Source organism: Orcinus orca, chromosome 15 (genome assembly GCF_937001465.1).
Source record: "Orcinus orca chromosome 15, mOrcOrc1.1, whole genome shotgun sequence".
Classification (NCBI taxonomy): Eukaryota; Metazoa; Chordata; class Mammalia; order Artiodactyla; family Delphinidae; genus Orcinus; species Orcinus orca.
This window is the reverse complement of record NC_064573.1, coordinates 52,029,497-52,046,016: the sequence shown is the minus strand read 5'-3', so window position 1 is coordinate 52,046,016 and position 16,520 is coordinate 52,029,497. Positions and strand designations below refer to the sequence as shown.

At 38.2% G+C, this 16,520-nt stretch overlaps 2 protein-coding genes across 2 annotated transcripts in view; one reads left to right on the top strand and one right to left on the bottom strand.

Moving 5' to 3' along the window:
- THOC1 (THO complex subunit 1) overlaps positions 1–9,540 on the top strand; it is a 41,933-nt gene extending 32,393 nt beyond the window's left edge. The window contains exons 12-21 of the mRNA XM_004273769.3: positions 1,896–1,996; positions 3,227–3,293; positions 3,492–3,542; positions 3,633–3,703; positions 4,110–4,205; positions 4,951–5,016; positions 5,957–6,040; positions 7,700–7,847; positions 8,567–8,642; positions 9,141–9,540. Of these exons, the coding sequence (XP_004273817.1) occupies positions 1,896–1,996; positions 3,227–3,293; positions 3,492–3,542; positions 3,633–3,703; positions 4,110–4,205; positions 4,951–5,016; positions 5,957–6,040; positions 7,700–7,847; positions 8,567–8,642; positions 9,141–9,436 (1,056 nt within the window). The 3' untranslated portion in view covers positions 9,437–9,540. The remainder of the gene's footprint in view (positions 1–1,895; positions 1,997–3,226; positions 3,294–3,491; positions 3,543–3,632; positions 3,704–4,109; positions 4,206–4,950; positions 5,017–5,956; positions 6,041–7,699; positions 7,848–8,566; positions 8,643–9,140) is intronic.
- A 2,226-nt stretch (positions 9,541–11,766) lies between these two features.
- Positions 11,767–16,520, bottom strand: part of USP14 (ubiquitin specific peptidase 14) — a 46,271-nt gene continuing 41,517 nt past the window's right edge. Inside the window, exons 14-16 of the mRNA XM_049698133.1 lie at positions 13,665–13,725; positions 13,194–13,301; positions 11,767–12,529 (exon numbers count right to left, since the gene is read on the bottom strand). Coding sequence (XP_049554090.1) covers positions 12,378–12,529; positions 13,194–13,301; positions 13,665–13,725 — 321 coding nt within the window. The 3' untranslated portion in view covers positions 11,767–12,377. The remainder of the gene's footprint in view (positions 12,530–13,193; positions 13,302–13,664; positions 13,726–16,520) is intronic.

The window sequence follows — 16,520 nt, the reverse complement described above, 5'->3', positions numbered from 1 at the left end:
CCTAAAATATTTAGTCTCTGGCCCTCTAAGAAAACGTTTCCTGACCTTTACCTAGACTAAAATAGGATTATAGTAAAAACAGGATGGGACTTACAGATAGCCAGAAAATAGAGGGTCCAAGGAACTTAAGGTCTCAGTAAAGTCCAAATATTAGGTACAATGGGACAACTGAGTGGGAAGGATAGGAGGTTGAAGTGAGACTCTTGTGAGTTAGATTTCAGAGCTGGGGCAGCTGCAAGTGACAACCAGGTCCAGCTGTGGCCATGGTAGTCGGGGACCAAAGTAGAGGGGCTGTGACTGTCAGTGGAGTTGAGGTCAGGGAACTGAGAGCCCAAGCGGAGATATAAAGTCATCCAGGAGTGGAGGAAAGGGAGATTGGGAGCGTGCCATTCAGCCTGCCAATTTCGGATGGTTAATACAGTAACAGAATCAGATCCTTAAATCACATCTCTAAAGGCGAGGGAACCCCCACTGGAAGGCCAATCGTATGTTTAAAATTAAAAGAAAAAAGGGCATGGCATTTGCTTGAACAAGAACCACCCTTGTGGAAGAAGTGGCTGGTGAGTAAATGGCTAATGAACGTTAGGCTGCTGCATGACCAGGTCACCCAGGATGGCTGTTCTCTTGCTCTCTGTACATCCCCTGCCGACCAGTGCCTGCTTCACCCACACCCTGCTCACATGACTGCCCTTCTACATACCTGCCCCAGGCCCCAGCTGGTGATCTAATCTTTAGGTCAGAAGATCTCCACCAGGAGAGCTTACCTAAGGGGCAGTGAGGGGCATGCGCCTCTGCTAGTTTCCCTGGTAACCGATGACATCAATTCCCGCTATAACTGGTAATCTCCCCCCTCCCTCCTGGGGAGCGAAGACTGCTGCCTCGTCCTGCCCACCGTCTGCCACACATGGTGGGGTGTCACACCAGGCCTCGCTTTCAAACCTGTAAGCTTCCGCGTCCGTTAAACCATTGATGTCTCTGTTGCTGACTCCGGCTCTGCTGGGCAGAGGCTGGGCAAGTACAGGGCTTCCAGGCCTGTGGGGTGCAGCCCAACTGCTGTGTTAGTAGATGAAAGCATAGTGTGTGATGCGTTGCCCAAGGAACTTGGGACCTGGTACTGGAAATTGGTTCCTAGGGCTGTCAGGTGTGTCTCACTGTTATTCATTTAGAAGAAGGAGGCCTCCATTGTTGCTTTAGGTCTGGAGGGCAGAACAGCACAAACAGGGTTTGTGGACATAGACATAGCTTTCCCTCAGCACGTGGGACAGAATCAGAATGACGCCTTCATCACTGCGGTCATTCTTACAGCAAGACCAGCTAGGTGGCAGTGTTGTTGAAGAGCTTCCTCATAAATGACCTTCAAGTCCTTTCTAATCCAAATTCTGTGATAATACAGGTGTGATATAATTTTTTCTAAAATATAAGAACAATCCATTTAATTTATGGATGACTTTTCACCTCTGATTCTTCTCATTTGCTTGTTATTGAGCACCCACCCTGTTGCAGGCACTTCCTAGGTACTACAGAAAAGAGCGACGTCCCTCAGTATTGTTTACCCACAGGGACCTCTTCTGTAGCCGTTATTTCTTTATATGTGGGAAAGTGACAGCCATACTTTTACTTTTTTATATTTCCGCTTTTATCCTGACCTCAGGACCCCAGGTATAACATTGCTATCCACCAACATAAATACCTCATGGCATAAAATGGTTAAGAAAGCTAAATAAAGCTTTGCTACTCTGTCCTGGGGCTTGTACAGTAACGCCTCACATGCATTGAGTTCTCAGCACGTGTTTTTTGAATTGAAATCTTCCATTTCTGTAATAGCATCACTTGCACCTTTAGGTAGAACTTGAATTTAATGTGGTGGTTTGTGTGTGTGCTTGTTTTTCGAGTAGCTGATGGATTTACAACTGAGCGACAGTAACTTTCGTCGACACATCCTGTTGCAGTATCTCATTTTATTCCAGTATCTCAAGGGGCAGGTCAAATTTAAAAGGTAAGTTAATATGGGTAGTAAATGGTTTATAAACAGCAGCAAAGAGAATGCTTACTGATGTATATTTTTATGTAGCGGGCTCATTTTGTGTGGAAGGCTCACCTCCCTGAAACATTTCATTTGCAGCAATATTAGATAATCAGGGGCTTTTGTTAGCTTAACAAGATGCTACGGTATTTGTTTTAGAGAAAAGGCATTGACTGTATCTGCTGCCAGTGTCTTTCTTGCTGAGAGCCTGGCATCCTGGGAGTTCTCAGTTGTCTTGGTGGGTGGTGATTTCCGTCATTCCTCACCTCACTCAGACCTTCTCCAAACCTGATTTGCAAACTCAGCCAATAATACTTTTTTCTCCAGGTGTGGGACTATCTAGGACATTAGAACTGAAAAAAATTAGGTAAAGCTTTGAAGCACGGAGGAGTTCTAGTTTCTTTGGGATTTCAGAAAACCTAATCAGGACCTCCGCTGTCAGTCTGAATACCTCCACCTGTAGGGCGGACTAGTCCCTCTTGTCCCACCTAAAACTGAAGCAGAGCTCCGTTACTGGATGGTATCGGAAGTTTGCAGAGCAGTGTTGTATTAGTTGTAAAGAATGTGGCTTTCTACCTTCTGGTTTTGAATCCCACTTTCATCACCCACTAGCTGCAATTCAGCTTTCAGACTTGTAATTTTAAGATAACACATAGCAAACACTCAAAAATGCTATTTGTTATCCTTCTATCTGTTGTGGAGGTTTGGTATAGCATAGTAGAAATTGGAGGCAGACCTGGGTTTGAATGCACGCTTTATGGCTTGAGCCTCTGTAGTCTGTTTAATATATGCACATGTCCTTGTTTTGAGAATTAAATGAATAATGTGTGTAAATCCTGGCACATGGCAGTCTATCAGTATTTGTTGGATGGCTATAAACTATAGAGCACCTAGTACATAGTGAGAGCTGAATTGATGGCAGCTGTTAACAATTTGGGTCTGCCTTCAGCCTTCTCTAGAGTTTTGGGGGTTTTATTCATTGTATCTTGAATGCGTTTTAAAGGAACATAGTGTGACTTATTTGAATGTGCATCTTGGAGAGGAGTATGTTAACATTTTCTCTGAGGCTATTATCCCACATTGAACTTATTTTAGGAAACATTCATTGCTTTGTTCAGTGTTTCTTCAAGATGGTACATAAACCTTAAAATTGAATATACAATTCTTGTAACTCAAGCATGCTTTTATTGCTTTGTTTCCTAGTTCAAACTATGTTTTAACTGATGAGCAATCACTCTGGATTGAAGATACTACAAAATCAGTTTATCAAGTAAGTTCATCACGCAACAAACCCATGATTGAACAAAATGAAAATTTAGAATTTTCTTTGTTTCAGCCCCAAATAGGAAAATAAGGATAAAGTTAAGCTCAGGTACAAGACCACAAACACTTCTTGGTTCTCTGCCTACAAACCACTCCTATGATGCAGAAAGTTGTTGAAAGCTTAGTATATTCTTTCTAATCACAGCTACTATCTGAAAACCCCCCTGATGGAGAAAGATTTTCAAAGATGGTAGAGGTATGTGTTTTATATTTACATAGTCTTCTTAGCACCCAGTAGAGTTTCAAAGTCTTCATTATGGAAATGTAATTTCTTTGTTTTTCCCAGCATATATTAAACACTGAAGAAAACTGGAACTCATGGAAAAATGAAGGCTGCCCAAGTTTTGTGAAAGAAAGGTAAATATATACTCCTCTCAAGCAATATGAGAAAGGGCTTTCAGAATACAGTTTGGTATGACTATTTTACATTATGTACAGATATGTGTAAATGTATTTCATATAAAAAATGTAAATTGTATTCCATAAAAATTACAACCATTTTGATATATTTCTATTTGACATTTTTATCTCAAATTTCTTGTCATTAACTTCTCAGAACAAACTGATCTGTTATTAATTATTGGGAAAAAAATGCTGTGTACCCACTCCTTGTAATTTGTCCCCTGGTGTGGCCTTTTTGTCTTCTCTCTGATGAGTGTAATAATATGAAACTTTCATATGAAGCTTTTTTAGGAAGAAAACAGTAACTAAATTTTCTTTTACATTAAACATTTGAAATTCCAGTACGTTTTGTTCACCACAGAACATCAGATACCAAGCCGACAAGAGTAGTACGGAAGAGAACGGCTCCAGAGGACTTCCTAGGGAAAGGACCCAACAAAAAAATTCTGATGGGAAAGTAGGTTAACCTGTCTCATAGGTGGGATGTTATCATAGAGGCTTTTATATTGTGAAAATATTACTGTAAGAACTCCCAAGGTTTTGTGTTTTTCCAGTTTTTTGTGTGTTTGGTATGTACACAGATGACTAAAGCAAACCACACCCTATCAATCTGTAGGGTCCATCATGGATTCACGCATTGAGACAAAACTTAGTTTTTTGTCTCCTGCTTCCAAAATCCATGGCTCTAGGTTCTGCCATTTTTTCCATGTCACAGACAATACAATTGCTGTTAGATTGATCCAGCTTATTTCTAGTTGTTGCATGGTACTATAATCCTTTCATTTCTTTTACCTTCTAGTTAACTATTCATCGCGTTATACTGCACTTGAATATTTTTAGAAAAAAGTAGTGGTTATCATTATCATTAAAGGGAGCTCAGCTCAGCGCTCTGTTATGACCTAGATGGGTGGGATGGGGGGGATGGGAGGGAGAGCCAAGAGGGAGGGGATATAGGTATACATATACGATTCACTTCATTGTACAGCAGAAACTAACACAACATTGTAAGGCAATTTTACTCCAACAAAAAAAAAAAAGAGAAAAAAAATCATTAAATATATGCTTATATAGAAAATTTGCTAAATGATTAAAACTCATCACCACCCCAAAATCCACTATTTAAGTATTTTTATAGTTTTAAGGTAGAAGAGAATGGTGTCCATAGAAAAATGTATTTATCTTTGTGTCTGTCTGTTTTGCAGTGAGGAGTTAACAAGGCTTTGGAATCTCTGTCCTGATAATATGGAAGCCTGTAAATCAGAGACAAGGCAGGTTTAAAATGTTTCATATGAAGTATTGCTTTTCTCAAATGTTAAACTAGAGTAGAATTTTGTCAGCTATAAGCAGAGCTCAAAAGAAATTTTAAAGTTTACTGTGGTTGACTTTGGCCCAGTAGAATACAGCTTTCCATAAAACACCTAGAAGTACTGATAAAATAATTATAGAAATCACAAAAAATAAAGATTTGCAAAAGAAGGGGGAACTAAAAACCAAAGTAAGAACTAATGCTGCCGGTTGCTTCTAGCTGGGGAGCAGTGCAAGTGATTCCCACATTGGGGAACCAGAGAACTTGGGTTTTAACGGCCACAAAAGGACAGAAAGTAAAGCCTTAGGACTGTACAAATATGTAACTGAGTTTCCCCCAAGTAAAGCTGAGGCCCTCAGTGCACACTATCTGTAAAGAAAAGGACACGGCGGGAGGAGGAGGGACTTGCTCACTGGCACAGGAAGCAAGGAGCTCATCCATTTCTACCTGAGATGTGGAGGAAAAGGAAAAAGTATTCCCTGAGAAATTATAACCACAGGTCTGCTGTCATGCCGTCTTAGAGTTGATACTACCAGCAGTATAAAGGAACGACCCTTAAGCTAAGAGGGTGAACTAAAAAGTCCCAGGCTGACAGAAAGCTTGTGGTGGGGTAGGGCGGCCACACCTTCAACCTAAGCCACACAAGGATTCTACAGGTAAGTCTGAAGATAAACTCACCATCCAAACTTAAGAAAACAATCTACCATGACTAAGAATCAGCAGACAGAAGAAGCAACTAAAAGGAACATGGCACTCTCAAAAAGGACCAGGCAAATTAGAAAAAACAAGTACTTCTTGAAAAAATAGCCATTTTGTACAACACAAGGAATAGAACCAATATTCTGTAATAACTGTAAATAAGAACAGACATGATCCTCACTAGTTATTTTTTTAATGCCCAGGGAATATATGCCAACTTTGGAGGAATTCTTTGAAGAAGCCATTGAACAGGCAGACCCTGAAAATATGGTTGAAAATGAATTCAAGTAAGTAATGTTTCTCATGAACTAATTTCCCTAATATCTCTTAAGAACTGTATGTATACTAGAATGCTTATCAAGGCAGACAGTTGAGAGCATAGTACTTTTTCTTTCAGCTGCGTTTATGTGCCAGCTTCACATTACTGCACGTCTTGATTTCAGTGACCATTCCCATCGACTAACAAGCATGACTTAGAGTCACGCTTGTGTCAGAAAAGTAGAAAAATCCCCCTTGAGCCCACCTCTATCACCTCTTTTCTCTGTTCCCCTTCAAATCACAGTATGTCCAACAGTGGTTGATAATTACTGCCTTCATTTCCTCAGCTCCTGTTCTCTGGGTCAGCCCATGCCTGTCTCCCCATCACTCCACTGAAATAGCTCTGATCATTTTTTGACCTCTCAGCAGCATTCTCCAGTTGATCTCTCCCTGCTTAGATAATGTTTTCTTCCCTTGACACCCATCTAACTGCACTCTCCTCCTGTTTTTCCCTTAGCCTCACTGTCTCAGTCTCCATTACTGGCTCTCCATCTAACTCAAATTTTGTAGTAACTTCAGGAGTCAGTCTTAGCTGTATCTTCCAGGTGACACCACACAGCCCCGTGGTTTTAAATAGGCATTATGGCATCGTGATCCGAGGGCAAGGGCCCTCTCATCAGCCTGCCTAGGTCAGTCCTGGGACTCTACCACTTACTGGCTAGGCTTCTAAGGGCTAATTTAAACCCTTCTTTGCTTTGTTTCGTTATCTGTTAAACAGTAATAGTACCCATCGCACAGGGTTCTTCTGAGCATTAAATAAGATGGTTCACGTTGAACCACGCACTGCCTAGTGGTAGTTTTTCAGGTGCCAAGACTGTCTCAGAGGTAATGAGGCTCATTTATGAGCAGTGACTAATAAACTAGATTGCTACTCTAAGAACTTGTGGGGACTTCCAAGTCACTTACAAAAACTCTTAAGTGGAACAAATCTGTGCTCTGGATTCTCTGTAGCTTGCCTGTTTCCAAAACATTATCTTTAGAGTTTCTCACGTTTTTCTTACCTTACTGTGTACCACCTATATTAAGGAACAGTTCGTGGATTCTGTTCTTGGTATCACTGCTTATGGTGTTGGCTACTGGATGTGTCCCTTTTAGTTTGGAGTAATTTTTATTCACTGAGGTTGATATTCAGCAAATTAAAGTTTAGATATTATATAAATTTTTTAAAAAACAGATAAATTAACATGATGAAAACGGTTGGGTTTATAAAATATTCTGAAACTCACACCTGCAGATGGCACTGCCTGTTTGGATATCAAGTCTACTGAACATAGTGAACCTATGAGTATTTTTCTCTCTAAATGACCAGGGGGATGATCTGTCCTGCACACACAGCATCTAGCCAGTCCTGGACACATACTAATTGACTTAACTTAAAATGTATGTAAACTTTTTAAATTTAAAAACTGTTTGCTCTATATGACCCTGCCTCTTTGGACTCTGTTGGTTTCCATTTATAAGTGAACTGCTCACTGAGAGGTTCTTTAGGGTTGTGATCAGAATGAGAAGAACGGTGCCTTCAGCTACTGACCTGGGAGTATAGAATTTTGCCTGGTGAACTACATTAACTAGAAGGGAATATAGAAATAAAGAAGTATAAATTACAAGACTGATATCTCTTTTTATAGGGCTGTGAACAATTCTAATTATGGTTGGAGAGCCCTGAGACTGTTAGCACGGAGAAGCCCTCACTTCTTTCAGCCAACCAACCAGCAGTTTAAAAGTTTGCCAGAATATCTCGAAAACATGGTAATAAAGCTAGCCAAGGAATTACCAGTAAGTAACACATCAGTTTTTACATCCTTTAGTTCGCGTTACCTTCTTTTTTTAAACTGCTATTGCTGTTTGAGCTAAGAGCTGAATTTAGCCTTTATCATGTGGGGAAAAAAAAAAAATCCATAAACCCCCTTGTTTAGAATGAGAAAAAAATGCATTTGAGTATACATTTATAGGAAGTACATAAATAGATAAAGTAACTTTATATAAAAATTAACTTATTATACTTTAACTTATTTTTTCTGTGTGCCAATGCATTATATTTTATCAAAGGTAGGGCCCATGGGGTAGTGTGGTAGGCAGCTTGGCCTATCTTTCTGCTCTTTTCCAATACAATATGGTAATAACTATACTGTATGCATAAATCTGAATAAAATTACTCAAAAAAAGTGTTAAGGACATGGCTGCTCCCCCAGTCTTCCCTAGACCATTGTTACCATATGCTGAGTACTTGCAAGTCATCTTACCATACTTCTTACTGGCTCCCTTCTTCCCAGGTTGGAATAAGAGTCTTTCCAACCTTCAGTCTTCCCCGCCCACCCCTCCTTCTCCAGGTTAACACTGTCCCACTGCGATCCTTACCTGACATTCACATTTAACACTCTCAAGGGTAAAGTTCTGGGCCCCGTAATTGGAATCTCGTACCTAAATAGAAAGTATGCCCAGTTATCTGATTTTAGAAGTTGGCATTCTTTTAAACATTCTTTTACTCATTTTAGCCTCCTTCTGAAGAAATAAAAACAGGTGAGGATGAAGATGAGGAAGATAATGATGCTTTACTGAAGGAAAATGAAAGTAAGAATTGAATTTTCTTGGCTATTTTACAAAATTGGAAAAGATTGGGGTTCTTTGTTGAGAGGTACGTTATTTGATCTACTTCTCAACTTCTACCATCTTTCTCAGCTGTTTCTTATAGTGAGGAATCTAAAACATTGCTTGATAATAACTTTTAAAATAGTACCTTTTATACAGTAAAATTTGGAAGTGTTGGGAAGAAAAGTACTTACATTTGAAGGCAACTCATACCTCTGTTAATTCTTGGGGTTTAGATTGAGGGCCACTGGTTTCAGAAGCCTTCCTAATTATAATAGAGGCAACAGCTTTAGCTTTGATTGAGTCCCTAATGATCATAAGAATGGTAATTCAACCCGTGGAGAGTACAAAAAGGAACTGTTTTAAAATAAAGCTTATTAAAGGTGACTAATATCTCAGTGGCCCCATATTCCGTTTTATATTTTGAATCATACACATCCTCGTACTTTGTTCATAATTTATGTTTCCTGTGTTTTCTAGGTCCTGATGTTCGGCGAGACAAACCTGTAACAGGGGACCAAATAGAGGTATTTGCCAACAAACTGGGTGAACAATGGAAGATTCTGGCCCCCTACTTGGAAATGAAAGACTCAGAAATTAGACAGATTGAGTGTGACAGTGAAGACATGAAGATGAGAGCTAAGCAGCTGCTAGTCGCCTGGCAGGATCAGGAGGGAGTGCACGCGACACCTGAGAACCTGATCAATGCACTCAACAAGTCTGGGTTAAGTGACCTTGCAGAAAGTCTAACTAATGACAATGAGACAAATAGTTAGCTTTTTTTTTTTATTATTAAAACTGTGATAAGCTTTTGTTACCAAGCAGCATTTGATAAGAGGTTCACTGGTTTTGGTAAACAATAAACATTTTTATAACAGTTGTACAGTTGGCTGGTGCTCCAAGAACAACAGAACGCATGGTGGCTCTTGATGACTGACCTCAGGGTCTGGGGGGACAAGGGGGTAGGTTGGGAAATGGCCAAAGTAAAGTGACCTCAAGGTCACATAATATTTTTGTTAATTAAACATTTATAAAGTCAGTAAGCAATATTTAGGGGCATGGTGTTTCCTAAGATACACTATGCCAAACTGGTTTCCTGCATTCCATTAGCAGTTACAGAATTTAACTTGCTATCCTGAACATCCTACAGTAATACTTTCTGAAACTATATGACTGCTCTAGTCTCATCTATGCTTTAAAGCAGAGGAACAGCAAACAATGGTCTGTTTGTCACCTCTTTTTATAAGTAAAATTTTAATGGTACACAGCCATGCTGATTCTTTTAAGTACTGTCTATGGCTCCTTTCATGCTACAACAGCAAAGTTACATAGTTGCAACAAAGACTTACGGTCTGCAAAGCTTAAAACATTTTTAAAATACCTGGCCCATGGCAGAAAATATTCTCCAACCCCCAACTTTAAAAGAAATGGGGTGAAGTCTAAAACGTAGTTCATTTAGCCTTAGAGAACTTATTTTAAGCTCTCAAGTCATTAAAATAGGGGTACATACCTCAGGGATTGTTGTGAAGTTCAAATGAGATGTATGTGAAAGCATCCTACAAACAGCAAAGCACTATGTAGTCATCATGGCTGGAGACAGTTTCCATTCCCACGTAAGTTACCCTTTAGGGTGCTACGGTCGTTGTTTTGAATCTGGAAGGAGGGCTAAGTGCCTCTCACTAAAAATATTCTTGCTGGGGCTTCACCTCACTAGTCCAACAGTGATCCAGCACAGCTCTAATATCAAAAGGGCCTCAGTGCGAGGGGCACAGCACATAAGGCACGCTCAGGAATCAATCAAGACATTTTCTTGCTTATTCTCTCTTTTCAAAGATCTTATATGAAAGGCTGAATTCTAAAATAGCCTAAATAGTTTAAAACAACACTAGTATAAGTCCGATTTCTTATACTTTATAATGCTTTTCTGGATCAAATAAAATGAAGTGTTTTGTAATGACAGTTAAGGAATTATAATTTAAAATGCTAATTCCATACAAGGCTTATATACTTTGTTCTAACCCTACCTGATCTAGTAGCTACAGCATCCTCCAAATCGTAAAATCTGAATTCTAATTCCTAAATTGGTGTCCTCAAAATTGTTCAGAACAAAATTAGTGAATAAAAAAACTTCACAAATTTACAAGCATCACACCAATATATAAAAGAATCATTACAAGTCTTATGGTCTCATCCTCCCTATTCTATTCTATACCACCTCCAAGGCAAAAGGAGTACTGATTGCCAATTATTAAAGCTTAGCTGAAGAAGCTATTTACAAATAAATTTTCCTGAAATGCTTATTTTATCCCCTAGTGTTCTTAGATTATATTACATTGTTCAAACTTGAGAGGAAATGGCCATTATTCTCTAAGAATCTTATAGTTATCACTACTATGCTCTGCAGAGCATTAAAACAGCATAAGCAAAGATGAGATTTCACGATAATCCCCAAAACTTTATTATAAATATCTAACTCAAAGGAAATCAGACAAGTCAGCTGATATTCTATCCTTTTGCAACCAAGCAAGGCTCCTAAAACAAAAATGAATTGACTAGAGTATTAAAATGGAAGAAACATACCATATATTGAGATATCTCATACTCTGGTATTTCTACCATCACTTTAAAAATCATTGGTACTAAATTTTGATAGACATTAAGAATTTGGGAGTTGACAAGGGAGTAGAAATAAACACCCAACTGAGCCAAGGAACAGATCTGATAACATGGTTGCATTCAGCATCCAAAGAACTCCATTACTTTTACAACTCTATTCCTTTTTAAACAGAATATTATGCTAGCAGGCAAAGACTATTTTTAAATGGATGCTTAAGAGCATAGTTAAACTAACCATCTGCAGAAACTAATAGTAGTAAACATATCTGAACTTCAGCCAAGCTCCAACACTCAACAGACAAAAGACTTGAGGTCAAACGCTGTTAGTCCCTCTTTGTTTTGTTTTTTTATTAAATATCCTAATTTTCTAAAAATAAGCAACTGGAGCTTGTCAACATTATTTTTAAGGTTGATTACTACAAAACCATTGCAAAGTTAAATGTACAAACCTAGTACATCAGAGACACAGTAATAAATGTATAATCAAATGTACTATTATTGATCACAATTTATTTTAAAGTCATGAGAAGCCAGCAACAGTCAGGCTGGACAAATACTTGATTGTACCCATGTTTCCATGGGATGGGGACAGCAGCACTGAGTTACACAATGAGATCAACACTTAACTTCCTTTCCACCGTCCTGGCAAAATTTTTGTTAGATAATGCAAAGGATGGGCAGCTACTGAATCACTGGTGGTTTGAACCATGCAAAAACAACAAATAATAGAGTAATAGGTGTGCAATAAACATCTGATTGCTGAATCTTGGGCTGAAAAAGACAGGAAGAAAAATTATCACAGAAGGTAATGGTTGAAAGGCATTTCAACTCATAATTTTTAAAAATTAATCCAAGAAATAAGCTTTTTAAAAACGTCTTCCTGTCACTTTTATATAGGGCAGCACAGTCCAAAGGCAATTTTCTCTTTTCTGTTATTTTTTAGGTCGATAACACAGAGTGGTCTGCTTCTGCCCTCTTTTGTTCCACATGAGGGGAAACATGTAAAACCACCTAAAAATCTTCCTTTAAAGCTCTGGGTTATAGAAATGATCAACAAACAACATTTATTTCACACCTAAGCATAAATAGCTAAAATGAAGATTACTGTTCACTTTCCTCTTCCATTATTTCAATTCTGCGAGGCCCATAGAGTAGAACATAAGCTATATGCCAGTCTCCACCACCAGAAAGCCTCAAGATATCCTCTGGTGTGACGATGCTGACCTTATCATCATCAAACTTAATCCATTCATCTAAAGTGCAAAAGAGAAGAATGAAATTAATCTCATATATGATTTTTTCAGAGTTCCATTGCAAAAGAGGTACTGAGTAATTTTATGTACAGTAGTATTCATCTGCCATACCAACAGTTCTCAAAGAGTGGTCCAGGGACTACTCAGGTTCAAGATCTTTTCAGGGGTTCCATGAAGGTTACAACCATTTTTGTAACACTCCTAAAGCATTATTTCCCTTTTCCCCCTCATTCTGTGAAGTGTGCTTTGGAATTCTCCAGAGGTTACACAATGTGTGATAAAGCAGCAGACTGAAGGCAAAAACAGGAGAATCCAGCTGTCTCCTATTAAGCCTAACAAAACAGACTTAGAAAAATGTAAATCAATATCACTTTTTGCCTTTTTTTGTTTTGGAAAAGATTGTAATTTTTATTTTGAAAATGTTATTTATGTTAATATGTAATGACTTCATTACTGTCAGTTTTAAAAGAATTAACTTTTCAGTTTTAATTTCTATTATAGTAAATATTAAGAGATAATCCTCATAAACAGAAGCTCTCTGGGATCCTCAATAATTTATGCAAAAGGAGTTCTGAGATCAAAAAGTTTGAGAACAAATGTGCTAAAAGTCTAAACAACTTATCAAAATAGTATGGAACAATTAAAAAAAAAACAGAATCTTTACCTTGTTTCCTTTTCACCCATGATACATAATGACCTGAAGAGCTAGATCTTCCCTGATGTGTTAGCACTGCTTGTAAGTCATAGTATCCACAATTATTGGAGCCAATGTCTAAAGAAAGATGTAAACCCAATAATATTAGAAATGAACAGATATGTGCTTTCTCAAGCTAAGTAACAAGCAAGAACAACTCAAGTTTAGCCTAGAGAAGTACTACTTTATTGTTAAAATCCAATAAGATACTACTGTCCAATTAAAGGTTCATGAAAGATGTTTTAAGCAGTATGCTACCATTCATAGAACATATATTCACTAAAAAGTGATTTTTTTACTATCTCAGAGTAAATTATAAGAAACAACTTTTTTTTAAAGCACAGTACCTGAAAAAAACATATGTGGAAAGACAGTAATTTTACCTTAAAAAAAAAAACACTACACACAGTAAAAGTCAACTGAAATGAAGATTTCACTTACCATCAGCAAAAGAAAAGGGTTCATACTTAACTTCTTTTGGGGGACTACTCTTTTTGTCACTCTGAGGGGAAAAAAATTTTAATTTTAAGTTTTCATGATATTGGAAATAAAATTTATATTCTCAATGAGTATCCATCTCCACAAATATTTACTGTCTATAATGCAAATCACCAAGGCAAGACAAAGAAAAAATATGATCTGCCTTACAAATTGCTCAATGATACAGTTACAGTTAACATAAAGCTGTAAACCCAAAAGTCCTACTCTTTAACAACAGTCTCATATGTATAGTAGGAGATCCTGATTACAGAACCAACTTCAAACCACTAAACCTAGAGCACACCAGTGAATACAGAGTACAAGTAAACACTGCTCTAGGGTAAAAAAAGAAAACCCAATTCTGCAACTTTTCCAGAATACTATCAAACCATATAAGTGAAGATAAAAGAAAACCTGCCTCAAAAAAACAAGTCGAATTACTGCAATTAATATTATATCTACTAAGCCACGGCCACCTGCCACTTCAGCTCAAATGAACTAAAATATTTAATTCAGCAAATATTTACCTAAATTAAGAGGCATGATTTACAACTTTAAACAAGGGTACTTCAGTGGGAACTCTCTTGCCTCAACCCATTTCAGTGTGTAATATAAAAACAACTAAGCAGGGGCTTCCCTGGTCACGCAGTGGTTAACAATCTGCCTGCCAATGCAGGGGACACAGGTTCGAGCCCTGGCCCAGGAAGATCCCACATGCCGCGGAGCAACTAAGCCCGTGAGCCACAACTACTGAGCCTTCACTCTAGGGTCTGCGATCCACAACTACTGAAGCCCACGTGCCTAGAGCCTGTGCTCCACAGCAAGAGAAGCCACCACAATGAGAAGCCCGCGCGCCGCAGAGAAGAGTAGCCCCTGCTCGCCACAACTAGAGAAAGCCCGCGTGCAGCAACAAAGACCCCAACACAGCCAAAAATAAATAAAATTAAAAAAAAAAAACTTACTTAGGCATATGGACACAAAGTTCTTGAAGACTATAATGATAATGAAGACAATGCAAGCAGTTTAAAAGATAGCTAAAGTGACAAGAAGCCAAAGGATCTTACAACAAAGAAAGGCAATTAGGTCAACCATTCCTTTATATATTTTTAACACCTAGAGCAACCCAAAAAAGGCTATACAAAGAAACACATTAAAAAACATTACACATGAGTTTCCCTGGTGGTGCAGTGGTTGGGAATCCGCCTGCCAATGCAGGGGACATGGTTTTGAGCCCTGGTCCGTGAGGATCCCACATGATGTGGAGCAACTAAGCCCATGTGCCACAACTACTGAGCCTACGCTCTAGAGCCCGCGAGCCACAACTGCTGAGCCCGTGCACCACAACTACTGAAGCGCGAAAGCCGTAGAGCCCACGCTCCACGACGAGAGGCCACTGCAGTGAGAAGCCTGCGCACCATAGCAAGGAGTGGCCCCTGCTTGCCGCAACTAGGGGGAGCCTGTGTGCAGCAACAAAGACCCAATGCAGCCAAAAATAAAATAAATTTTTTAAAAACCAAATTTTTCAAAAAAAATTATACATAAACTAGAATTCTAAAAAATGTTCATGTAACCTACAAGAAGGGAAAACAGAAACAAAAATCAGAACAAACAGCAAAATATAAAATAGATTCAAACACTAACATATTAAGAATTACATGAAATATAAATGGTCTAAATGTACCAATAAAAAGACAGAGGTTAACACAGGATTAAAAAACATGACCCAACTATATGCTGTCTATAAAAAACTACCTTCAAATATAGCATGGGCAAATTTAAAGTAAAAGAATGGAAAAAGGTGTCATGCAAACATTAACAAAAAGAAAGCAGCAGAGGCAATATTAATATCAGATAAAGTAGACTACAAAGAAAATGACCACAAACCGAGATGGACACTGCATAATAATCAAAGAATCACTCCACCAAGAAGACAGAGCAATCCTAAATGTGTATGCACCAAATAACAGTTACAAAACATGAAAAGCAAAAAGCTAACAGAACTGAATTAATGGAGAAACATACAAATCCACAATTTTAGTTGAAGATTTCACTACTCCTCTTTCAACAGCTGCAAGAAAAACAGGAAGGTTACAGGAAAAAGCAACAACACCATCAACCAACTGGATCTAATCAACATCACATAATACTCCACTCAACAACCGTAAAATACACATTCTTTTCAAGTGCCCATGGAACATTTACCAAGATAGATCACATCCTGAGCCATAAAGCAAACCTCAACAACTTTAAAGGAATTTAAATCACATGAGGGTGTTTTCTCACCACAATCGACTCAAACTAGAATCAGTAACAAAAAGATAACAGGAAATTTTCCAAACACTTGTATATTAAACAAGACATTTCTAAATGATCCAAGGTCAAAGAGAAGTCTCAAATTTTTTAAAAATACAAGAAACATAATGAAAATGGAAATGCAATACAACAATTTGTAGGACACAATCTGAAAGCACTGCTAAGAGGAAATTTACAACACTAAATGCACACATCAGAAAACAGGAAGTCTGAAATAAAAGATCTAAGTTCCCACACCATAAGGACCTAGAAAAAGAGGAGGAAAATAAACCCAAAGCAAGCAGAAAACAAGAAATAATAAGAGTAAAAATCAATAAAACAAGATGCAGAAAAATAGAGAAAAATCAATGAAACGAAATGCTAGTTCTCTGAAAAGAGCAATAAAATTGACAATCCTCTAGCAAGACTGACAAAGAGAAAAAAAATAGACACAAATTTACAATATCAGGAATGAAACAGGGGACAGATATCGCTACACACCGTGCTAACATCAGAATAATCATC